The following is a 24,440-nucleotide window of genomic DNA, read 5'->3' as shown; positions in this document are numbered from 1 at the left end:
AAGTCGATCCAGTTTCCTGACATCACAATCTTCACCCTCCTAAATGGTCGCCCAGCACATAAGAGCAGTCACGGAGGAGGGTCTACTGCAGAACTTTAAGTTTTAATTGATTCTTCTTCATTACCTAATGTTTTGGCGAGAGAATGTGCAATTTATATAACATTGTATCATTGTGTCCATAAAACAAAAAGTGCCTTCTTTTGATTGGTGGAAACTGAGAATTTAACTCGGCTGCACGAGTCTCGCATGAGCTCACGTGATCTGTCTGTTGGCTCCGTGGGTGTGTCTTTAATCACCACTTGTTCTTAATTACCAATCACAGTTTTTTTTTGTCGTGTGGCCCTTCTACGGAGTCGCAGTGGACTTTTAAGCATATCTTTCAAAGACAACATCTTTGATCGTCGCAGCCAGCCAGACCAGACACGAAAACACCGGCGAGAAGGAGCTAGAATGGACTGCACACTTTGGAGGCTCATTCGTCACCTGCCGTGCGTCATGGAGCCCAACAGCAAAAGTTTTCAGCCCTGGAGGGACTACATGGGCCTGTCTGATACAATGCGAGAGATCCTGGGCCCGAACGCCGCCGGTGAGTCTCCTCTCCAAGCGTCCAAAGCCCATCAATCTGAGTCTGGTGACCTGAGACAGCTTTTGGCGTCTATGCGCATTAACGCAGTTAGCCAAAGTGAGCCGGGGACAGGCGGTGCGCCAGATCTCCCCAGTGTGCGCGCGCAGCCATGTTCATTGGCTCAACTGCGCCCAGGTGACGAGATGCGATGCGCACCAGGTCCATTTGGTGCTGGTAAACCAAACGCAATGAGTTTAATGCCTGCGCCAAACCCGAAAGCCTCCTTGGGGCCAAAAGAGCGCAAGAAGAAGAATCGTTTCAAAACAGCCGAGCCGGCTACGTGTCCTCCTCCTCCTCCTCTTCCAAAGCACATGTTCTGCAGTTTCTGCAAGCACAACGGGGAGTCTACGCTGGTGTATGAATCCCACTGGCTGAAGAACCAGGCAGGAGATGTTATGTGTCCCTATCTGCGGCGGTATGTGTGTCCTCTGTGCGGGGCCACAGGGGCCAATGCTCACACCAAGCGCTTCTGCCCTAAGGTGGACTGGGCGTACAGCTCCGTGTATTCCCAGTCCAGACGCTGAGCCGGGTGGCAAGCAGCCAAAATACATCGCACTCTTTTATTTCGTGTGGTTTTGTTTAGTGTGTTTTTGACTGCGTGTGTTTGGTTTGCTTTTAGTTTGCATGTTTTTGCATGTTTTATATAAAGATTTTATTTAAAGCAGATTGTAACGTTTCCAAAGCTGGCCTTCTTTTCAGCGTAACCTACTTTAACAGCGCCATTTTGGCGACTGACTTTTGTACAGTACTTCAAGAACGACTACCAGATACTGTTTGGGAGGAGAAAAAAGTTTGAAAAGAGAAATGTAGGTTTGTTATGCTTTTAATACACGGCAGAGTGATGTCCACTTTCATATTTTCCTGTCCATGCACTGAAGGACTATAGCACATCAAACACTTTGTGACATACAGTCATCAGTTGAAAAACAAAACAAAAAAAAGAACTACAGCATGTAAACATCATGTGTCCATGTCAGCATTTTAAATTTTTAAATAAGAGTGACTTCTTGTTCAGAGGTGTGCAAATAAATACCTGTTTCTGTGGCATGCAGTCGTCTTATTATTGGATAATGACTGCACCTGTGACATGTTTTTGCTTTCCTCCAATTTTCTATTTCTCAGGACCACTTTGACTTATTTTTTTCTCGATTCAAGAACTGATTTTGACAATTTTATTTCTTTTTTTGCTGCAAATTAAGAAAATTTCACTCATAAAATGTCAACTTTTCTGTGACTTGAGCGAAAAAAATACTGAATACAAAGTCTTCACTTCAAATTTAATGAGTCTGGACAGCTATGGAGACAGTACGCCACGGAGTTGACTTAGATGCCATCTTTTGGCAAGTGTCATGACATTGACATGTGCATTCTTTGTCATCTTTTATAAATTATTTGGCAGCTGTCTCAGATGACCGATACCATTCAGATCACTGAGTCAAACCACAGCCACATTTATTTGTCGTGAACAAGGAAAACAAGTAATCAAAATGAACACTGGAGTGAAATATTGAAACGTTCTTATAAGTGAACTCTTTACCCATGAACGGTTTGGGGGAAAATCGGACAGTACTTGAAACAAATCCTCAACGTCTGGGGTTCCTTGAACTTTTGCTGCTACGCCGCAGGCTCTCCAGCTCTCGATGAGTGGCCATGACCTTTCGACTACAAAAAAGAAAGAGGGTAAATGATGATTTCTTCACTTTTGGAGCAATCAAGTAAATAACTCGTCTCTCGTCTCAAGCCAATTAGAGCACAGAGATAAGTGTGACAGAAGAATGGAAGGAGGGTTAGAGGAAGAAAAACAGGTGACAAAATAAAATTAATAAATATAGAAAAGCATAATGACTTCTGCTGACTTTAGGGAGGAGAGTTCTCCAATGAGACCACAGATTAGGTCTGAGGCATCTTCGTGACAGTCTGGGATGTAATTTTCTTTCCCTTTCGTCATCACCTCTTCCTCACTAGATGGAGAGAAAAGTTGGACAGATGAAAAACAAAACAAAAAAAAGCAAATAAATAAAGTGAAAAACGTACATTGACCAGCCATAACATTATGACCGACTGGTTATAATCACCATTCAAGTGAATAACACTCATTAAGCAGCAAGTTGTAACTAGAGCTGATTGTGACGGCTAGATGATGGTGTCAAAACATCTAAAAAAAAAACAAAAAAAAAAAACTGCAGTTCTTGTGGAGTGTTTAAGGGTCTGCAGTACTCAGTGATTTGGTGACAGGGCTGCCAAGGCTCACTAATGCACATAAGTGCAAAGGCTGTCCTGTGTGGTCTGATCCAGCAGACAAGCAACTGTAGCTTAAATTGCTGAGCGTTAGTGCTGGTTCTGATAGAAAGGTGTCAGAATTCATGGTGCATCAGTTTGTTTTGTGTATGGCTGCAAGGACACGGACTAAACAAGGTGTCTATTCTGAGCTCTGACCCCGACTGGAGCTACTTACGATGGGCACGAGAGCGTCAGAGCTGAGGTGGTGGTATGTGTCCAAGTAGCACCCACATAAATACCAGGACCCAGGTTTCCCAGAACAATGAGAATAATGTTATATGAATGTATAAACGTTACTCACTTCACTAGTGCGTGGTGTTAATGTTGTGGCTGATCAGCTAATATCTTAATTCATCCATTCATTTTATTTTTATTGTGATACACTTTCTTTCCTGTTTAAAATATGTCATGTCAAAAGATGCACTATTTCACTTGTTATTATTCCAAACCAGTGCTCACCTAACAAAAGGAACCAAACAGCTTGTTTATCTGAACCTGTCTATTCTTTCAGACACGTCCTTAACCAACCTGCTGTCAGAGATATTCTAGTATTCAACCCCCTTCATTTTCTCTCTTACATCAGAACAATGGTGTTCAGCTGCGAGTCCGACACGTAGTCTAAACACCCAGGTCCAAACGGGTCGACTGTGTCCTTGGTCTGAGTGTCTTCACCGTTCCCAGTTGAAGGACCAGCAGCAGGTTTGTCCTCAGGATCAGACTGTGTGCAACAAAGAGGAATTCAAATTTTTGGAAATTTAAAAGGCACACAGTAAAACAACTACAAGCTTCAAAATTTGTAAACTAAGGTAAACTAGGCTATAGTTTTTGTATCACAGACAGATAAAGAGAATTTAATTAAACAAATGAGACAAATGTATAATGCTCCATCACTAAGAATGTAAATGTTAAAGTGAAATTAAAGTCTTCAATCAGGTGTATAACATTCAGGTGTGAGGGGGCGCTCAGTTTAATTTACACGTTTACATTTACACCGAACAAAAATCATGTGCAGGGCAGCATCGCATAGAGATTTCTATGGATCTCCAAAAAGAGTGATCACGTAGAGAGGCTACTGGAAAAATATTACAAAGTCAAAATGGCATAGAAAAACAACCCTTACTACTGAATATTGAACAGTTTCAACAAAAGAATAATGAGTTTCACAAGGCCTTCATCAGTCAGTCTTCTCCTCTATGAATCTGTATTATTATTTCAGTCTAGTGCCATCACTCACACTGTCTTTCTTCTCTGAGATGCTGGGTGTCACTGCAGCCTCATCGAGCTCCACAGAGCCACAGTTTATCGCTTCAGGCTGGGTATCAAAGCAGGAAGCGCATTCTTCAGCTGCATGACCACACACCACGTCACCAGTACTCTCTTCCCTCTTCTCATCTCTATTCTCCACTAGAAGGGCAGCTCCAATTGCATCCTGGTTATCACTCTTTTCATTTTGACTGTCTGCACCACAGTTGACTTGTGTTGACTCATCTTCCACTTCTTTCATTTCTTGCTCAGGGATTTCAGCCATAATTTCACCTGGAGTTGCTCTGAGTTGTTGTAGTTCAGTATCGCACAAATGCTCCCTCTCTTCTTCCTCTGGATCATGGTTTGATTCTGAGTCACCCATTTGTTCTCGACCAGACACTACAACACCTTCAAGTTCACAGTGTTTTCCCTCGGAGAAGCCTGGATCACACACAGCATCTGTCCCATCTGAAGCGGTGGCACGATCACAGCGTTCAGTTTCCGTTCTGTGTGAAAACAGAAAATAGGAGGCAACACATTACATGTTCTCCCGTTACGGTTATATGTCTACTCTGTATTTTGCACGTACAGTGTTGTTTTAGGTAATTTCTCTTTAACCCAAATCTGTCAGGTCTCTCTGACTCACTGAAAGAACACACATTAACTTATATTTATTTAGATATTGATCTTGCCGTTTAAAACATCATGCTTAATTTTGTATAACTACCACTGCTTGCTGTCATGATAACGAAGGTGTAAGACATTTAACATGACGCTGACCTGGCATCCCTTCCACTCTGACTGGGCAGAAGCTGTAGCTCTACTCCTGTCTGCTCTGTGATGCCGTCCGCTAGGCTGACAAGAGGTGAGGGTGGTAAATGTGAAGATATATTCTCTCCTGGAGCCAGAGCGTCAGCTGTGTTATCACAAATCTGTTTGTCAGTTCTCTTTGTTCCGTTTTCAAGTTTCTGTGTGAGTAAAAACTGACTCCTCTCCTTCTCTGACCGACCACACACGCCCATCCTTCGCTTCTTTTTGGCCGGTAATCCCACTGCCGACTCCTTTGCGATTTCCTTGACTTCAACGATGCACATGTTGCTGGGCTGTGCTTGGCTGGTTTCTTGACTTTCCTTTAAACTAGAGTTCTCTGAGGGAGTTGCACAAGGTCTGTTACCCTCTTCAGAAACTGGTAAGAGGACCTCCGTCTTCTCCTTGTCCTTCACGCTCTTGTTGGTATCATTATCTGTATCTACCTGAGAGCTCTGCAGCTGAGAATCATAGTTGGGATTGGTTACCGCTGTCTCTTCTGGCTGTGTTACTGCCACATTAGTTGCTTCTGTTTGTGTGTCTTTTGCGCATCCATCAGAATTTGCAAGACAGGGCTGTTCAGCTATTTCATCCTGTTGATTTAAACTGAGAGCACATTCCTGCAGTGGGGACTGGGGACACTGCAGAAGTGTGGCAACACCTGTATTATGTGCTTCAGTGTCCTGAAATTAGAAAAAAAAAAACAACTCAAAGTCAGTGAAACAGTTTGGCTTGATAATGATATAAATGTGGGTGCTGATTAATCACTTCAATTACCAGTGGATGGAGAATATTCTGAGCATCATATATTGGGGAAATTTCCTCACTTGGACATTCCCTCTTCCTTGACCTGAGGGAGCGAGTCCTGGGTAGAGCCGAGTCCTCTTAAAAACATGGATTTATTAAGACTTGTTGAGTGGGAATCACTATGACTGATAAGCACTTAAATTTATGCCAGTGTTAAAGTGAAGCAATGCACTGAAATCTAACCAAATTTGTCATCTCATGAGTTAAAAAAAAAATATTTGCATACTTACACTCATTTGCCGGTTCATTGGGTACGCTAGTGAAAATAAATACATTCTCACACAATGGCACTATTTAATTGTTTTGTGTTGTATTGACACATCATTCTAATATTCATTTTTAGATTATATATTAAGAAGGTATTTAGTGTAGGAATAGTATATTAAACTAATTTTAGTTTTTACTAGTGTACATAATGTTTTGGCATATGAGTGCAGTTCAACAGCTAAGTCACCACATATTATCACTTTATCATCTATTTTTACCATTACTGCTGATCTTTGCTTTCCCTTTGGTCATCTTCTCTTACTAAAAATAAGAAAAATAATAATAAGTTAAAGAAAGGCATAGCAACGTGACATAAAGCTTCCACATTAAGTCAACTAATCGTTTTTGTCAAGGTATTTATTAGCTAGCAAACATATTTAGCTTATTTATAGAAACACGGTGGTTTATAGAAGGGTTTACTAAGTGAAACTGCCTGTTACGTCTTAAATAATTCCATTTTACTGATTAAATTAACCCTATTAACCCGTAGACAATAAAAAAAAATGTGGTTACATTTTTCATACGAAAAAAAACTAACTAAAAAACACACCCAACCTGTACCTTAGAGATGGAACGTTAGGTTTTACGTCACTAATGGGCGTGTTTCGTCCAGCCGTAAAGCACGGTGAGCGTTGCCAGGGGAGACGCAATGTAGGAAGTAAATTCCACAGCCTGTCGTTCTTCTTGTTTTGATAACTCGAGCTAGACTTGAAAATACACTTGATTCTGTCCAAAAATCTGGTCTGTTGAAACGCTGTTGTTTCTCAGCAGCAATCGACCTGAATAGCCGATCAGCTGTAAAGCTGCTAACATTACGGTACGTGAAACCGGCGTGGTAAATAGCTTGTGTGGACGTTAAGCGTCTATGGTTATTTGTACTAGCTGTTAGCTAACGTGAACACACAACACGTTAGAGACGTTGGAATAGTTAGATTTATTTGCTCAATCTACAAACAGTGGCTGATAATAAAGGCTGTCCTCAACTGCTCCACTCAAGGATAATGTCACTGTTTAACTAACCTCCTTTCCTTACTCCATGTTTTACTCTGCTCCTTGAATTTGACAGGTATTAACAGTCCATGAGTCGCAGTCGGAACCCCCCTCCTCGGGGTCAAGGGGCAGCTCGAGCCAAACAGGTAACACACATCAAGTTTGATCATGTGCTCTATGAAAGATATCTACCGTAAATATACACTCACCGGACAAAACAGTAGGCACACAGTGAAAACGAATGCATTGCAATGTGTCAGTCCAAGACGAAATCCTCTATCATGTTCAGTGTTTGTTAGAACAGTGTCAGAAAGGTGGTATTTGAATCTGTGTGATGGTTTTGGAGGATGTGGTGCTGTTGAACTTTACTAAATTAACGTTAAACAAGGTAGGACAAGATCCACGCCATGCAACAGTCCAAACAGCTGGATTACCTTGGACACTGTTTTGCCCACTATATGTACATCTGTTCATAATGATTATTCTATACATATTTTGCTTATGCCATATATTTTATTATACTGGATAAAACATATATTTTCATTTTTTTAATCTTATTTTATTTTATCTGTCATTTTACTTGCGTTTCTTTATGTGCAACTAAGCTACTGTCACCAAGCAATTTCCCTTGTAGATCATTAAAGTCTGTCTAAGTCTAACACCGTCTAAATGGGGTTCCTAAAAATAACAAAAACTTGTGTTGGTACAACACAATACAATTCAATAGTGCAACAAACCATAACCTTTAATATGAAAACATTGTGGAATCAGTGTCTCTTTCAGTCAATTTAAACACATGTTGAATAAAATAATGTTTATGAAAATGAGATTTAGCTGAGATTTAATGTAGGACTGATGTATTAGACTTTACCAGTGTTCCTAATTATGTGTCAATTGAGTGTATCAGTGACAATTGTGATGCAGCAGCTCTTTCTTTACCTGTATCTCTCTCTCTCTGTATTAGATGGGGCTGCTCCTTGACCTGTCCCCAGATGGAGGGATGGATGATGAAGGAAATGATGAAGAGCTGGAAGCAGAGCTGCTCAACCTGGTGGGAGGGGGCGGAGCAGGAGGAAGGTCACAGGGGAAGAAAGGTGAAAGGAGAAATGAGGAAGGCATTTTCTCACACTAAACCACAGTATTTTCCTTCTCTAAATGTGCTGTTTATGATTTATTGTGCTTGTGTATATTTATTTATGTTCAGCTCCTGTTGCCATGGCTGAAATTGAGCGTATGGCAGCTCTTTGTATGAAAGACCTGGATGATGAAGAGATGGGCGATGATGACTTGGAGGATGATGAAGATCTGCTGGTAAAACACACACATCTCTGTGATTTGGGGGGACTTTTGATTGATTCTTGACTTTTTTCTGCCTTTTGTCATGTTGCCAATTATGAACGACGTATACACATACATACACTGTAAATCGAAGTTTGGACAGATTTGAAAATTTCACTAACTAATAATAAATGGAAAAGAACAGAACGATATCCATGATAAAAATATTGTCTTTTATTCCTCTTGAGGTGAAATATATTCCACCCAATATAATGGTTCTTAAGCAGTTCTCTTAAATGTCTGCATTTTCTTCTGAACGGTGTACATTGCTGTCTCTATACATAGGCAGAATTGAATGATGTTTTGGAGGATGATGTGGACCAAGCTCCTGCCCCAACTCCTCCTGCTGTCACACCAACCGCTCCTAAAGTGAACGCCACATCCCACTCCTCTCCTGCTGCTGCACCCAGTGGTGGAAGTGGGTTAGAGTCCCGCCTGCAGGAGCGCATTGAAATGTATAAGACAGCCGTATCCAATGCCAAGGCTGCAGGCGAGACAAGCAAAGTCCGAAGATATGACCGTGGGTTAAAGGTAAAATGAAGAAGAATTCACCTTTTTAATGTTTTAAACATTGTTTTTATAGACTTTTCACAAGCTTGTTTTTTATATATTTTTTTTTGCTCATCTTCACCCCTAGACATTACAATCCATGTTAACATCTGTCAAGAAAGGAAAACCAATCAATGAAGAGGAGATGCCTCCTCCTGTAGCTCTCGGAGGGAAGTCGAATGTTGCAGCAGAGTCTGAACCAGTGAAGGAACGACAGCCTGAACCTGCGCTGATGCCCTCCCCTGCCATCAATCAGAAACCGCTAAGGGAGGCTGCACCAGCACCTCCGAGTAATAAGCCAGTGCACTTGATTCCTCCCCAAAAGCCCACTGCTGCCATCACTCCAGAAACACCGGCTATTTCTCCTCTCACCCCCAGCCAGCCTGACGGTCAACACTCAGGTAAACGGGAACACGACGAAACAGTAGTGGACGCATATAAGTGAAAGTTTGGTGACAGAGATCTACGCTGAGGAACATCATAAATTTACCTGTCTTGAAATTAACACTCATGTGGGATTTAATGTTTATTGGCCATGTTATTGGTTCAGTTTGACAGAATCACTCAACAAAGTGGATTAGATGATATATTTATTTTTGGTCTTCCTCAAGATTCTTACCATTTGAAGCTTCCTTTTATTTTCTATTAATTTATCCAAAGGAATGCATTTTAGTTTTTATAATTACCACCTAGATGATAAGTTTAATACATTTCTTATTTTAACTCCATAATAATATAGTGTGTTTTATACTATACTGTATACTCAAGAAATCCTTATTGGTAATTGCTTAAATGGACTGTCACATTAGAATCACCTGGTTTCATTTTATTTGTTTTCTCTCATTTTGACACAAACACATGTGTGTCCTTCTTCACTCCATCCAGAGCTGAAACAGGCAGTGCTGAACAGACAGAGAGAATATAAGATGTCTGCCATAGAAGCTAAACAGAACGGCAACATTGACCTGGCCAAACAGCACTACCTCACTGCCAAGGTAACACAGCCGACGTCCAGTCACTTTGAGCAAATCTGTCTCTGTAACTCTGCCTGAAGAAAGTGATGTGTTATAATGTTGACTTGATTTATGTAGAAGCTCGATGTTCTGCTGGAGGCGCTGGACCGAGGCGAACCAGTACAGCTGACCTCACTGCCTCCTCCTCCTGGTCAGTATAACGCAGTTAAAGAGACGTAGTCTGTAGTGGTAGATGAGTAGTATCCATTTCGTGTAGTACCTAGTGCCAGTTTCCTTAAAGGTGATTAAGAATTCATTTTAAAAGGGTGGTGATTAGCTTAGTGGGTAGAGCACCCCTCCATGTTTTGAGGCTACAGTCCTCACTACCGAGTGACCTTTGCTGCATGTCATTCTCCCTCTCTCTGCCTCCCTGTTTCCTGTCTGTCTCCACTGTCCTATCAATTAAAGGCAAAAAGCCCATACATATATATAAGAATTCATTTTAAAGTCATTTTCATATATTGGTATTGATATTGATATTCATATTGATTTAAATAACTCTTTTAGGTTTATCAGGCTCCAGATTTGTCTAGTATCATCCTGAATTGCTCAATAGACTGGGATGCTGCTCAGCTGATTCCCGTTCTCTGGCTAGCCTTATTCTTTCTCAGGGCAACTAATCATTTATTTAGAGATTGAGAAACAAAAAATATCGATGGACGGACGCTCGTTTTCTTGAAATAAACTTATGGATGAGCAACACAAATTAAGAATATAAGGTAAACATTTTCAAATTGTTCCAGGCTGAGTATCCTCTCTTATACTTTTTAGCTCCTTTTCTATACCACCTTTCATTGCTGATTATTGTTGTCCCATCCTTTGACGAGAAACACTCCAGAGTCGCTTGTTGATATTTCAAAAGCTTTGGATGCTGTTAATTACTGCCTACTTGCACAGAACAAATTACACCGTCTTGGTTGTGAGGATTTGACTCTTTGACATCTTGTTCTGATCCCGCTGTGCTGTCAACATTGGTATTTACTGCATGTAGTAGTAGTAGTACTAGTAGCAGTGGGGGAAAAACACTGTGGAATTGAAATCTGTGTGTGACTAAGGAGGAATCCTCTATCGCTGCTTCACGTGCTGTGATCTGATTACCAAAGAGCTTTTTTTGTTCTTATCAGAGATACTGTTAATATTTAAATATTTCACTGTTCTCTGTGTTGTATATGAAAAACTAGGCTGTGCTCACGAACAACAACATTACGCTTACCACATTTTTAAAACGTTCTCTATGAGGGAACTCCTTGAGAATGAAATGAATTGCAGACATTTGTGAAGCCTCCCCTTGTTAGATGAACTATCTATGTGTATAATTATGTATGTAATTGTTATAATAGTCAGTCGACCCATGCATTTCTGTCTGATCATCTGTAGGTGACACAGTAGCAGAGCACCGTGCGCCTCCTCCTCCTCGGTCTGCCCCCCAACCTGCTGCACCTGCTGCACCTGCACCTGCACCTGCTGCACCTGCATCTGCACCTGCTCAAGTGGCCACTGCTGGTAAGACTGCAGGAGACTTGACTCCTTAACTAATTTGAATAATGACAAAAAAAGAGTATCAGTTTAAAGATGAAGCACGTGTTTTTGTTTGTGCTTCGCAAAGACTTGCCTGCTCCCAGGAGTTTGGCAGAAGCCCTGCAGCAGAGGATGGACATATACAAATCAGCAGCAGAGGGAGCCAAAAGCAAAGGAGACGATCGGAAGGCTCGCATGCACCAGCGCATTGTTAAGGTACATGTCATGGCCTAAAAATATTCCTGGCTTTGTGTTGCTTGTGGTACAAACGTGTGACTCATTTTATTTTAGACTATAAATACTCTCTTTTGTCCTGCATTGTAACTGCTACTATTGCCCCCTTTGACTTACCAAACCTGCATTCAGGTGCGTGTTTTTCCTTCAGTGTTGTCGAAAGTCATTGTGATATTTTTTTTAGAAACCTGTAAAGGTGAAGCTGATTTTGTTGAGTCAGGATGAAAAGATGAAACGGACAAATGACTACGGGAAAAAAATTGCTGTGAGGCAATTGGAACCAGAGTGATGACATGCACTGTGGCACGCTTCAGCATAGTGCTTTGTCACTGCACACAGTCCATGGTACCTGTAGGGGCTGCATTTTTGTGCTCTGATATTTGTAGTTTTAGGGGGCGTTTGGTTTTTCCCACGTGTGCTGTAGGGAAACAGTGAAATGTTTTACAGTTTATAAATTCCCAAATAGAGATTTTCCTCCCAGGGACGGGACGACTGAATCATTTTGTTTTTGATGTATTATTACACTGGTTGCAATTAATGAACACAGTGACTGTCAGAAATTAAAATATTACAGATGAGTGTGTATATGGGAGAGGGGTTCATTTTCCTGTAAAAAGAATGCTCTCCTTTTTTTAACAGCAATACCAGGATGCCATCAGAGCTCACAAAGCTGGCCGACCCGTCAGCTTGTCTGATCTACCGGTACCACCAGGTAACTTTTTGAATTCAGGATTTCATTTCTCGGACAGTGCATGCAGTTCATTCATTTGAACGTTGCTCCTATAGGCTGTCCGCCGCTTCAGGGCTCGGAGGGGGCTCAGCAGAACTTCATGGGAGTCCTGGAAACGGCTATGAAAATAGCCAATCAGGATGCAGATGCAGAAGATGATGATGAAGAGGATGAACAAAGAGAGGCTGCCAAGGTAAAAATAAATAAATAAATGAGGCTACTGCCAAATGGTCAAATTACTGTTGTGCTGCCAAGAAATCTGATTTCCTTTGGACCAGACTAAAAAAAGAAATGATTTATTTTGCTCCGTTCCAGCAACTGTGGCTTCTGTGGCAGGTTATTCATTCAGCACTACTTTTTTTTCATGCTATTAATCAAGAGTATTAGTGTGTTCATTTAGAGAAATGATGTAAGCCATGTAAATATTTTTTTTTTAAATGAAAATTGAAAAATGAAACAAAGCGTTTGTCTAATGGTCCTAATATCTGCAGCCTGCAGTACGTCCACCTGTCCAGAAAGCAAAGTCTCCAGCTCCTCAGGCCCCTGGAGGCGCCTCGGCTCCAAAACTGGGACCTAAAGGTGTGTTAGTGTAAGAGTGGTATACACCTGCGTGCCTACGCGTATAAAATGTGTCACAAGAGGCATTTCTGTGTTACACAAGACAAAGTTTTCACTTCTTTTTCTCTTAATTACCCTCAAAGCCCAGCAGCAAGTGGATTTCCTGTTGCTAAGGCGACAGGCTTTTATGCGTGCCGCACTGCGCTCCAAACAAATGAAAGTAAGCTTTGGACCTTTTTCTTTGCTGCAGATAAAATCATTGCCGGTTGTCTTTTCCGTCGCTACCTGTAGCTTTATTTAAACCTTGGACATCTGTTGATGTGGTGTCACTGCTCTGTTTGTTTACAGGACATGACGGGAGCAGCGCAGCACCTCAGACATGCCAAGGGACTGGACCCCATGATCACTGCTGCCAAGTCTGGTCTGCCTGTTGACATCTCCAAGGTCAATAAATATATCGTCATGCAAAGACACAAAGCAGCCATAACATTATGATGATACTTATAGAACTATCAGAGGGATGGCAAAGTTTTATTGAAACTGACATTTAAGTAAATCCAAATGTTTCTCTCACATCGACATACTTCTCCGTGTATAGATTTGTGTTTTTGCTACAGAAGTGTTTATTTATGGAGGGTCATTTGTATTTAGACTGGTAAAAAATCCCTCATCACACCAAATTGTAAACGTTCAGGACATGTGGAGACATGAAGTACAGGTGGCAGAGTTGATTACACACAAGTTAGATCACAGAGGTGAGGGTTAGAGGAAGAAAAGCAAAAGTGGCAAAATAAAATGAATAAATATATTTCAAAAATATAGAAAAGGAAGCGTGCATTTGAACGTCAGAACTGGACCACGGGGCACAATGTTAGTCGGGTGGTCGTAATGTTATGGCTGATGCATATGTGTTTGTGCATCAAACAGTTTGTCACAACAGAAGCTGAGTGTGTGAGGCGTGATAACACGGTTGTGACTGGAATAGAAGATGATAGGAACGAAACATGGGGTGAAATCAAAACACCTGGCCTCACCCTGTGTGTGTGTGTGTGTGTGTGTGTGTGTGTGTGTGTGTGTGTGTGTGTACGAATATTTTTGGCATCGCTCCACTATTCACGTTTCATATCGATGCCACTCCTCCCATATGATTTCCATTCATTTTGCCTCACTTTTATTTAACATTGCTTCTTAAAACCCCGTGTTTTCCTCTGCCTCAGTGCCACTGTGTAACTGACAGGAATATTACGCTTGTGCCTCTGTTAGTTCGTCTTATTGTCTGTCAGCAGGACGTCACGCAAGCATAGACACTCATTTTTCATGTCTAGTGGACAGGCGGGTTTGAAAGACTTGTAACGGTCAAGTTTTGTTTTTTTATTCAATTCAGATTAAAGAGAAAATTCCTATTTTCCACTATTCACACCCTCCTCACTGCATTCTCCTCACAGATTCCAAACCCTCCGGTAAGTGAGGAGGACTACTCCCTCTCGCGCTCCCGTGCCTCCCCTCGCTCCAGTGAGCAGTTCCGTGGCCTTATGGATCTTTTGCGAAAGCAGCACGAGGTTAAAACACTTTTCCATTCATTTTAAGTGTTTTTTATTAGGAACTGTACCTTGTCTACCTTGCGCCTATCAGTGACCAGACGCATTTTAATTTTAATGTAGCGGTTTAGCCTTGAAGGTCGCTCATTGCTGTGCTGTTACATTTCAGTGATGTCAAACTACAGTTGTTGGTTGTGTTTTCTCACCAGTACCTTCTTTTGCTCTGTCTCAATCAACAGAAATGTCTGGGCTTTTCTCAACAGTTCACACAGTTGGGCAGCGTGGCTGAGGCTCTAAAGTAAGAGATTTATTTTTTACTTAACTAATAGCTTATTAAGCTAAGCACTTCTTTCAAGCTGTCAATTATTTTAGTAACAAACACCTCCACATTTAATGTAAGCACTGTCATTTTCATGTCACGCTGCATATTTTGTACACAGATATAATAGTTTTCACAGATTATTTAAGATAATATTTTCACTCATTTGAACATACATTTAATTATCAGATATTATGCTTTAAACCTTTTTTTCCCTCATCGCATAATTGCTGTGACGCACCAAGCCAACAATTGGCCGATTTTCCTGTTAGACTGAAGGCTTTTTTCCATCTTGCGTCTTATCTAATCCCAACATTCAAATACACAAATAATTTTTAGAATGACAAACTGTAGGCCCAGTAATCAGCATGACTCAGGAGATGCCAGCACTGCATGATAGTTTGTAGCTCTTCCCAGATTCCCTACCTCCCTGCCTCTGCTGTCCCAGAACAGTTATGTCCTTTCAATCAGAAATGGTCACACCCAGAAATACACAATCTTCATGATTTGGGCTCTCCATGCCACCACATTGGATTTGAAATGAAATGACTGAGATGAAATAGAAGAGCAGACTTTCAGTTTTAATTGAAGTGGTTAAACAAACATATCCTATGAAACGTTAAGGAATAGCAACCATTTTTAAACAAAGTCTCCTTATTTCAGAGGCTCAAAAGTAATTGGACAAATTAACGTTATCATGGATAAAATGTTAATTTTTTAAGAATTGTTGAGAATCGTTTGCAGCCAGTGACTGTCTGAAATCTTGAAGACCTAGACCTACTCTCGGGAGTGTGCTCTTCACTTGTTTGGATGTAGTGAAGGAGTTTTTCTTCACATAGAAAGGATCCTGAGATCATCCTCTACTGTTGTCTTCACTAGACGTCCAGGACTTTTAGACTTCCCAAGCTCACCAATGTGCTCTTTTTTTCTCAGAATGTACCAAACTGATGATTTGGCCCTTTCTAACATTTCAACCATCTCTCTGATGAATATCGTCTTTTTTTCACACTAACGATGGTCTGTTGTACTTTCACAGCAACAGCTTATAAACGCAAACGCCACACCTGGAATCAACTCCAGACCTTTCACCTGCTTAAACGATGAAGGATTAACTAGGGAAAAGCCTTTGCAGCCCATTAAAATAGCTTTTGAGTCAACTGTCCAATTACTTTTGGTCACTTGAAAAAAGAGGCGACTACATGTTGAAGAGCTTTAATTCCTAAACCATTCCTCCAATTTGGAAACAGTTGAAAGTCTGCACTTTAAGTCCATATTGATTATATAACCGTGTCTTTAACATGTTTTGGTGAACAGTTCATAGAACAAAACTTGTGTCAGAGTCAAATATATATGTGGGCCTAAGAAAAACCTACATTTTATTAGTTAAAAATTATTACCAATACCAGTTATTCTCTAATGGCTGTAATGGGATGTTTAAATTGATCGGGCCCTAGGTCTAGGGCCCGATCAATTTAAACATTTAAACTGTGTGTGCCAGCTGGTTAATGGATGATTAATGGAGTTGTGGCAGTTCAAGTACCAGTTTTTATTACCATTTATTTGTGTGTTAATAGATTTCATATCTGTCTCACCCAAGGTTTGAGAAGCTTGTTGAGGAGTGTGTGAAGAGCATAGAGATACTGAAGAACGCCCATGCCAAGGGTCATCCAGTCCCCAAGTGCCGCACAGAAGAGAGGACCTTCAACTCTGTCAAGTCAGCAACAAACTCTTAGATTACAGTTCCATCTAATATTATTCGTATGGTGATGTCACTGAGTTTGTTCGTTGTCCCGTCACATTGGTTCAGACGAAAACATTTCTGGATCATCATGGATTTCCATGATTTAGGATTTCTGAGATCTCTTGACTTTTACTCTTTACAATATATATTGAGTATAGACTGTATATACACTCGCTTGCCAAAACATTAGATACACTAGTGAAAACAAATGCATTTGAGTAAAACTTGCACTAAATCTTATCTTCATGCCTGTTCTAATGTTAAGTTCATTTTTAACAAGTGTCAGTAAGGTGGATGATCATTTTGGAGGTTGTGGTGTTTGTTGGTAATATAAACACAGTAGAATCGGCTGCTGTCTTTGTCATTTGAAACAAATGCTGAGTACCATGACCTTCATTAGTGAAGGGCTAGTGAACCCAATGAACTGGCAAGTGTATGTATAGTGTGCAGTGTCGCCAGTGTTTGTCACATTTCAGAATTCAGTGATAAACAGACTTTATAGAATTAAAAACTGAAAATGTTACTGTATTAATCATAACCCAGATGCTAGAATTAATTTGTTCAAAGGTTACTAGGTCTTTGGGTATTTTCAGCTGTTATCTGATATTATGCACCAGCCCAAGATAGAAAATCTGTCTAATATAAATATCGGTGTTTTATTAGATTTCATGGCACTTGTCCTTGTTTGTTTAATTCCCCACATATGCATCCATTTTTTTTTTCTTCAATTTTGAAAACAAATCTTTAGACATAAAAGGATTGCTTTCCCACACTAGAGAGTCAGATGAGTCAGAGTGACTCACTCTGGCTCTGCTCCAGCATCACCCCCAGCTAAGAGCAAAGTGACTCCAGCAGTGACTCAGTCCACAGTCAGAGCTGCTTAGCTCCCAGTGAGGCTGACTGGCTGCAGCCTGTCTCTCATGACGCTGCCACTGAGTGGTCATCACTACCTGTTCTGCTCCACAGGATCCACCAAAACCTGACACCCAATGACCTGATGCTGTACATCATTCGAGGCATCAACCTCCCGGCTCCGTCAGGTACTGAAGTTAGCTGCATCTTTGAAATGACCGTGCAGTTGTCTGTCAAATCCGCGTCCAGTCACACCTTCCTACTCTCCCTGCAGGTGTCTCTGCTAATGATCTGGATGCCAGTGTAAAATTTGAGTTTCCTTTTCCCAGTTCGGTAAGAGTCTTTCCCACTCAGTGCTTGCAGATGTGTATTTAGGTGTGTTTTAATGAATATGTGTGTGTGTAGGAGGAGCCTCAGAGGGACAAAACCAACACAGTAAAGAACAGCAGTAGCCCAGAGTTTAAAGAGCAGTTTAAACTCGCCATCAACCGTGGCCACAGAGGCTTCAAGAGAGTTGTGCAATCCAAAGGCATCAAGTTTGAAATCATCCACAAAGGGTAAAACACAACTGCTTTGCTGCAACATAAGCTGGGGCTTCCCTGCATGGCCGTATATATATAAACAATGCCTGCTTCGCCTTTATTTTTTTTGTAAGTTGCATTCTTTAATGTCTTTGTGTTATTAGAGGCCTGTTCAAGACGGACAAAATAGTCGGCACTGCTCAACTTAAACTAGAGCCTCTAGAAAACCACTGTGACATCAGAGAGATCATAGAGGTGAGTGTTAATTCCGCGCACTCACGCACGCGTGAGACAACCACATCCCTCACACAGTGTGTGTGTGCGCACTTGTTTTCTAGGTGATGGATGGACGTAAACCCACCGGTGGAAAGTTGGAGGTGAAGGTGAAGATCAGAGAGCCTCTCTCTGGAGCCGAACTGCAGCCGGTCACGGAGAAGTGGCTGGTTCTTGAACCAGTCTCCCCGCTCTCCCCTCCAGAGAGGCAGAAGGAACGAGTGAGTGGAGTTATCGTATTCGTCTGGATTGCTTTTGTCTTCTAAGTCAGGGGAGGACATGCAAAGTCATCAAAAAAGTGCCATATCGAGCCGTGTCTTCTTGTCTGCTGTGATCTGTGTAAAATATAACAAATGCAACAGCTCAAACACCTCTGAGGACAGACGGAGAGTGGGGGAGTCATGCTCTGCCCTTCGCTAAATACAAATAGCAAAAACTAAATAATTATGCCCTTAATTATCTCTTTAATATTCCCATAATTGTGGTCATTTTAGGGCCCAGTTTTCACTGGTTTTCTAGATGTTTGAAATACTTTTCCCTTTAGTTTGGAAGTCAGACTAGTATGTTTGAATTCACCAGCCTTGTTTTTGTGTAGTTACTCTGTATAATATTCATCCTGCAGCTCCTTTGCAAACCCATTGGCATGAGTTTGTTTATGTGCACTTAATCTACAGTAAAATCCCAAACTTTTTTTCATTAGAGCCCCCCTACTTGTATCTAAGAAAAGCTGATATTTTTTTTCTGGAATACTTTAATCCCTGGATACTGGACATGTAGGGAGACACACACAATACTGGTAAAAACCAGGTGAAAACTGATGGTGAGCTCAGATCGCACAGGTTTAGGTGCACCCCCCTAGGTGCCATGGTTATGGCATAAATCTTTAACTTGCACATGTAACCTTGTTACTCAGACTCACTTATGCCTCTGTAAAGTGAAATGACAGCGCGGCTCATGTCATTTCCTTGTGTTTAATGGATGCTGTTATTCAGACTTAGTGTATAATTCTCTTTTCTTAATGATTCATCTGCAAATAGTTCTATTAGCTGCCACATTTGTCCTGAAATGAATCATGGTAACTGGAGAATGCTACAAGTCTTTTGTCCCTGTGATTCCCATAGATTGCTCATGTGTGTGTTCTCCATGAGAAATGTCTGGTGAAGTCTACCTCCCCATTCATGTTATAGAAGCCAGATCCCTTGTTTGCTTGATAGTAAACAAATCCAGCCCAAACATGTTTTCTGAAGTGTGAGCTGCTGATTGATGTTGGCTGTGTGTGTCTGTTCGAATCAGGCCCCATCTCCTCGTTCTAAACCCAGACATGAAGCGAGCAGCCAGAGCAGCCATCCCAACAACTCTCCTCCGCAGTACAAGATCCACAGCTTCAGCCTCCTCAACTATGACAAGGAGCGACTGGAGAGGAAGGTATTTCCGTTTGTTTCTGCTGTTTAATTCTCGTGAAGGCTCGGAGGTGTGAAGGTCTGATTGCTCATTATGCTCGTGTCTCAGATTGCAGAGTACCGAAGGAACCGGCGGGATCCCCCACCTGACCTCATCCATCAGCACAGAGACGTGACACATCGACTGCAGTGGCAGAAAGCGCAGCTGGAACGAGCGTCTCCGGCCTTGCTCACAGGTGACAAACACAAACAGCCTTAAAGTCATAGTCTGATCAGCCACAACATTAAACCCACCAACCGGTGAAGTACATCATTGATGATCTTGTTATTATGTAATGTTCTTCTGGGAAATCTGGCATTTATGTGGATTTATGACCATCTGATCATTGTAGACGACCAGATCATTGTGCCAGATATTCCCCAGATAATCGATGCAGAGCCGCTCTATTTTCAGATGATGTAAAAGAAAACATGATTCACAAACTGTAATACATTAACCTCTTCAGCAATTTGATCTACACTATCTTGTTTGTGTGATTGAAATGGCGGGTCAGCCTTCACTCGCCACATGCGTCATTGAGCCTTGGCTGCATATGACCCTGTCACTGGTTCACTGCTTTTAATTCACTGGACCTCTTTGGATAATGAACACTGCAGACCAGGAACGCCCCACAGGAGCGGTGGTTTTGGAGACGCTCTGACTCAGTCACCAAGCATCACAGTTTGGTCTTTGTCAGTTTTTCCTGCTTCTGACATCAACAATGAAGACAAAATGTTCACTTGTTGCCTAATATATCCCACCTACTGATGGTGTCATGATAACAAGATAATCACTAGTATTCACTTGACCAGTGATTATGACCATGTGGTCATAATGTAATGGTTGATCAGTGTATGCAATTTCACGTGTCGCTACTTACAAGTTACGTTCGAGACCAGCAAAAATATATGTACGTGTGTGTCCATCACTAACCTGTGTGTGTTACTATATGTGTTAAAGCATTTAACCAAAATTTCCCTTCACCACATGTGCAGAGTATGAGAACGTGCTGCGGCGATTTGTCCAAGCCCTCTCTGACTCTGTGAAAAAATTTTCCAGCCAAGGCAACAGGGTGAGTACATGGTCAGTTTTGACACTTACCGCACAAAGAAAGCTGCTCCTCGCTTTTCTCTGTGTGTCTTACTGTGACATGTTTTTCTTTTCTTCCCACAGGAAGCGGCCAAGGACTCACTGGGCAGGCTGAAGATGGTGGAGAGCGAGGTACGAGATGCTACGGGTAGCATGTTGTAAAATCTTCACGTGTGCTAATTCAGTGGATGTAATGTAACGCGTTTCCTCCTTTCTCCGCTTCAGCTGGAATCCTTGAAAAGAAAGCGAACTGGATGAGAGGACGATAAGGAAGTGGAGGCTTGGCTGGAGTACTGTTATCTCTCTCTCTCTCTCTCTCATACACACTCTTATTTACTAACGCTACAGTGGGTACAATAAGCACCTTTAGCATGATGCTAAACTGCTCATGGGTGAGACAGCTGCATGAACCCGCCTGCTAATTCTATCAAACGTTCCTTGTGTAACGTGGTCAGTCATCTGCCACGGTAGTTAAAAAATTAAACCACGAAAGGGACACGGAAATTAAAGAAAGCATTAAAATGTGTAAGGAGTTAATGGAGATGCAGATTTATTTGCACTTAAACAAGACAAACACTACAAAAAAGAAACGCTTTTAAAGTACGGCTCTACAGATTTACAGACTTTTTTTTTTTTTTTTAATTCGAATCTTTCTGTAAGAATCGTTGGCGAAGATACACCGCTAAATGTTTTACAGCTGACGCCAGTCCTTTGGCGTCCAGAGATGACCAAAAACATGTGCGTGCTTGTGTGTTTAACCACCGGACAGAGGTGAAATTAACCCTTTTCCCCCATATTTTCACATGTGTGTAATGAGCTTAATCTAATCTGTCTGCTCCAGTGTTCCCAGATTACAGTAATCTGCTCCATTTGGAGTGCTGTGATATGGGAATAAAAAAAAAAAAAAAAAAAAACGGGGCTTCGGGGTGTCGCAGCCTACATCCCATAATGAGGGATTAGTGTTTATGTCACCAAGGAGACGACTAGATCAGACGTGGAGTCGCCTTTGGGGGCTGGGAACAGGGAGGTGTTAACAGCGCGCCATGAATGTGGTAGAAGCTTAGCTTTGCAAAGGGTTCGCTGCTCCTTCTTCTTCGTCAGCTGTTACTTCTTTGTTGTCTTCCTCAGCTTCACTTTCCTCACTCTAATTCCCCTGCATCTATTCGGAGATTATTCAGATCCCCACTTTACACTCCTGCACAATATTAAGTCCATTGTGCTGTCGATTAGAAAATAATTAACAGCTGCTGCATCAGATTTTGGTGGAGCCAGTTTACAAAAACAGACTCTGTCCCGCTGAGCTCTCCATTGGCAGCGCAATGGATGCTGAAAAGTCTGCCCACAGGAAGAGAACCCAATATGTGTCAGTGTGGCCGGGTAATTGCTCATTTCTATTTCTGTTCCCCTGCAGACGTCCCTGTCATGGGCACCCATATCAGTCCTGCCGACAAAACCAGTAAAACTTTGTAACAAATGCGGATACACTGGGAATAATAATTTGAAACAACGCTCAATGTACAAAAACACGTAACTTGACAAATGTGCCTCGTTGCTGCCATCACAACAACACAAGTGTTTGACAAACCGCTGACAACACGTTCCGTTGATCCATGTTGATGCATCCAGTCAGGATGGAGCAGACTACTTCAGATGAGACGGAGAAAACACATGTTTACATTTGACTCTTCAGTGCTGAGGATTTCCAACGCCACTAATAGTTTTTAAGTCATGTGACACATCATGATGATAATCATGTGTCTGCACTAATCTTCCTACTGCTTCTCTGCATTAGTGAATAATCCCGGTTAAAGTTGGCTGATGTGATTTTATATAACCGAGAGAGGACGTCTCCTGACCGTTTGTAAATGTTAAATGTTACGGAGCTTTTGATCACCTCATATTTTTAGAGGCATTATGACATTAAGCCTAACGTGGGAGTCAGTCAAACTTCTTCTACTTCGAGTCGCTGCCACTTTGCGTTTTTTGCAGATTTTGTTTGGATGCGTCACAGTTTCAAAAGTTCTTCCAATCAGCCAGATTTCAGTGTGGCTCAAAAATATTTTTGATGACTTGACCAGATTTAATCAATCTAGATTTAAATATAGATACAGATATTAGAAAAGAAAGGTTTAAGAAATAATAAGTAAATTTGTTTGTGCAGACAGTAGATTGCGCAATTTAAGTAATTTTCAAGGGTCTGTCAATAGTTTTCACACTAAACAGAACTGAGTGGAGCCCATTATCCTCCAACAAATTATTATTTTCAATATGGAGAATTACTCCATTTGTTTTATGTTCGATAAAAGTCAGTACAATCCAACACTAAAACCCAACAGCAGCTGCACTTGTTTGAGTTTTCTTCAAGATTTTTCATCCAAGCAGCTCCTTCACTTCTACGTGACTAGTGGGGAAATTAGTTTTTTATTGTAAACATCTGTGGTTTAGGTTGGTGCCTCAGAGGTTTTTCCATAATTAGCGGTAGCCATCACTGCCTAAAACTCATCAAACGGAAAAACTGGACGCCGCCAGGTTGATCTAAATGAATTCCTCAAATTGCAGGTGAACGCTGTATTGTTCACAGAGTCTAAGGTGGACACCACCCACAAACGTTCCTGATAAAAACCTTAACTTCCCTCTAGTCATTTAAAACTGGAGAAGCCACATTTCACAGAAACTTAAATGTCTACAGTGAAAAATCACCAAAATCATCATGTCAGATGTATAAATTGGCCTGGCATGGTTTGCAGAAAGATGAGCTGTAATGGAAAGTAAATGGGACTCTGTAGCAGCAGCTGCATGTTTTAATGCGCACAAAAAGTGTGACCGCACTGCACCCCTTCAACCCCATGTCACCCCAAATACACTCCAGCCACATCACCCCACTCCTTAAATAACCTCCTGGCCTCTGAGGCTGCCCCGTTGTTGTGGCAACAAGCTCATCAGCATTCAGTGCGGTAGGTGGACGGTCAGGGCCGAGGTAAAGGGACATATCGTTAAAGTTTGTCCTGCTGGTGACTCACACTCCTTTCCTCAATTTACAACACACACACTCCATTTTTTTTTTTTTTTTAAATGTTCAGCCCTTCTACTTTGTCTGTGATCTGTCTACTTTCATGATTTATCACTGTTCGATTCTTTTCTCCTAATCAGCGGGAGTGAAAATATGTCAATGTGTTTAGTTTTTTTTTTTTTTAAATCTGTTCATTCATGAAAGGGCAATCAGTACATATGTAATATTTATATACGGTAAATATGCAGCATTATATGCTCCGTCTCTATTTTTAAGTGTACGTCATGATTGGTGCAGCTTGATATGGGAATGTATGAGGGCCTGATTGTTGAGGCTTTATTATCTTATGTATGAGGCCGTTATTGACATGAATAAAATGGTGAAAGAGTTTATCGTTGTCGTCATTGCACTTAAAAATGTTGGGTTGAGTCAAAACACATTTCTAATTTCATAGTAACTGATTATAATACCGAATTTGACACCAAAATATTGCAGTTACTCCTGTAAAATGTGGTTTAATTAATGTGATGGTGTGGTCTGTGTGCTGCCATCATAAACGTACTGCAGTTGTCCCATTGTGGGACGAATAAAGGTTTTCTAATAAGATGTGAATTGTTAGTAACACTTTTCATTAATGTGCATTCTTAGAGGTTCATTTAAACCTGTGTTGTTGCACACACACAGGCCGCGTTTGTG

At 41.3% G+C, this 24,440-nt stretch overlaps 3 protein-coding genes across 3 annotated transcripts; 2 read left to right on the top strand and 1 right to left on the bottom strand.

The window, feature by feature from the left end:
- Window positions 1–261: 261 nt before the first annotated feature.
- nanos3 (nanos homolog 3) lies at window positions 262–1,672 on the top strand. The gene has a single exon (XM_047578733.1). The coding sequence runs from the start codon at window positions 451–453 to the stop codon at window positions 1,147–1,149; it is 699 nt and encodes a 232-aa protein (XP_047434689.1). The 5' UTR covers window positions 262–450; the 3' UTR covers window positions 1,150–1,672.
- Window positions 1,673–1,814: 142 nt separating this feature from the next.
- LOC125004250 lies at window positions 1,815–6,289 on the bottom strand. Its single transcript, XM_047578732.1, has 7 exons — window positions 6,250–6,289; window positions 5,735–5,841; window positions 4,931–5,640; window positions 4,140–4,656; window positions 3,484–3,623; window positions 2,482–2,586; window positions 1,815–2,287 (listed from the first exon to the last, which is right to left on the bottom strand). Exons 1-7 carry the CDS (start codon window positions 6,281–6,283, stop codon window positions 2,209–2,211), a joined length of 1,692 nt encoding a protein of 563 aa, XP_047434688.1. The 5' UTR covers window positions 6,284–6,289; the 3' UTR covers window positions 1,815–2,208.
- Window positions 6,290–6,675: 386 nt separating this feature from the next.
- Window positions 6,676–24,134, top strand: cc2d1a (coiled-coil and C2 domain containing 1A). The gene is made up of 28 exons (XM_047578583.1): window positions 6,676–6,848; window positions 7,098–7,167; window positions 7,986–8,115; window positions 8,226–8,332; window positions 8,645–8,890; window positions 8,997–9,309; window positions 9,794–9,903; window positions 10,000–10,072; window positions 11,299–11,424; window positions 11,528–11,655; window positions 12,313–12,385; window positions 12,460–12,596; window positions 12,895–12,982; window positions 13,105–13,181; window positions 13,310–13,405; window positions 14,407–14,520; window positions 14,739–14,797; window positions 16,416–16,532; window positions 17,526–17,599; window positions 17,686–17,744; window positions 17,817–17,968; window positions 18,097–18,187; window positions 18,271–18,426; window positions 19,499–19,630; window positions 19,715–19,841; window positions 20,641–20,717; window positions 20,819–20,866; window positions 20,960–24,134. Exons 2-28 carry the CDS (start codon window positions 7,111–7,113, stop codon window positions 20,990–20,992), a joined length of 3,000 nt encoding a protein of 999 aa, XP_047434539.1. The 5' UTR covers window positions 6,676–6,848; window positions 7,098–7,110; the 3' UTR covers window positions 20,993–24,134.
- The last annotated feature ends 306 nt before the right edge of the window (window positions 24,135–24,440 follow it).

The sequence above is a fragment of the Mugil cephalus genome, chromosome 2, assembly GCF_022458985.1.
Source record: "Mugil cephalus isolate CIBA_MC_2020 chromosome 2, CIBA_Mcephalus_1.1, whole genome shotgun sequence".
Lineage (NCBI taxonomy): Eukaryota > Metazoa > Chordata > Actinopteri > Mugiliformes > Mugilidae > Mugil > Mugil cephalus.
This window is presented reverse-complemented; position numbering and strand designations above follow the sequence as displayed.

What these genes read in the sequence shown, in the direction of transcription:
- nanos3 (XM_047578733.1), top strand. Translation starts at nt 451, where the DNA reads ATGGACTGCACACTTTGGAGGCTCATTCGTCACCTGCCGTGCGTCATG.
- cc2d1a (XM_047578583.1), top strand. Translation starts at nt 7,111, where the DNA reads ATGAGTCGCAGTCGGAACCCCCCTCCTCGGGGTCAAGGGGCAGCTCGA. An exon ending in TGCCTGTTGACATCTCCAAG is followed by an intron (nt 13,406 to 14,406) that starts GTCAATAAATAT and finishes TTCTCCTCACAG; the next exon opens with ATTCCAAACCCTCCGGTAAG. An exon ending in TTTCCAGCCAAGGCAACAGG is followed by an intron (nt 20,718 to 20,818) that starts GTGAGTACATGG and finishes TTCTTCCCACAG; the next exon opens with GAAGCGGCCAAGGACTCACT.
- LOC125004250 (XM_047578732.1), bottom strand. Translation starts at nt 6,283, where the DNA reads ATGACCAAAGGGAAAGCAAAGATCAGCAGTAATG. An exon ending in CAGAGTGGAAGGGATGCCAG is followed by an intron (nt 4,657 to 4,930) that starts GTCAGCGTCATG and finishes GTTTTCACACAG; the next exon opens with AACGGAAACTGAACGCTGTG. An exon ending in TCTCAGAGAAGAAAGACAGT is followed by an intron (nt 3,624 to 4,139) that starts GTGAGTGATGGC and finishes TGTTGCACACAG; the next exon opens with TCTGATCCTGAGGACAAACC.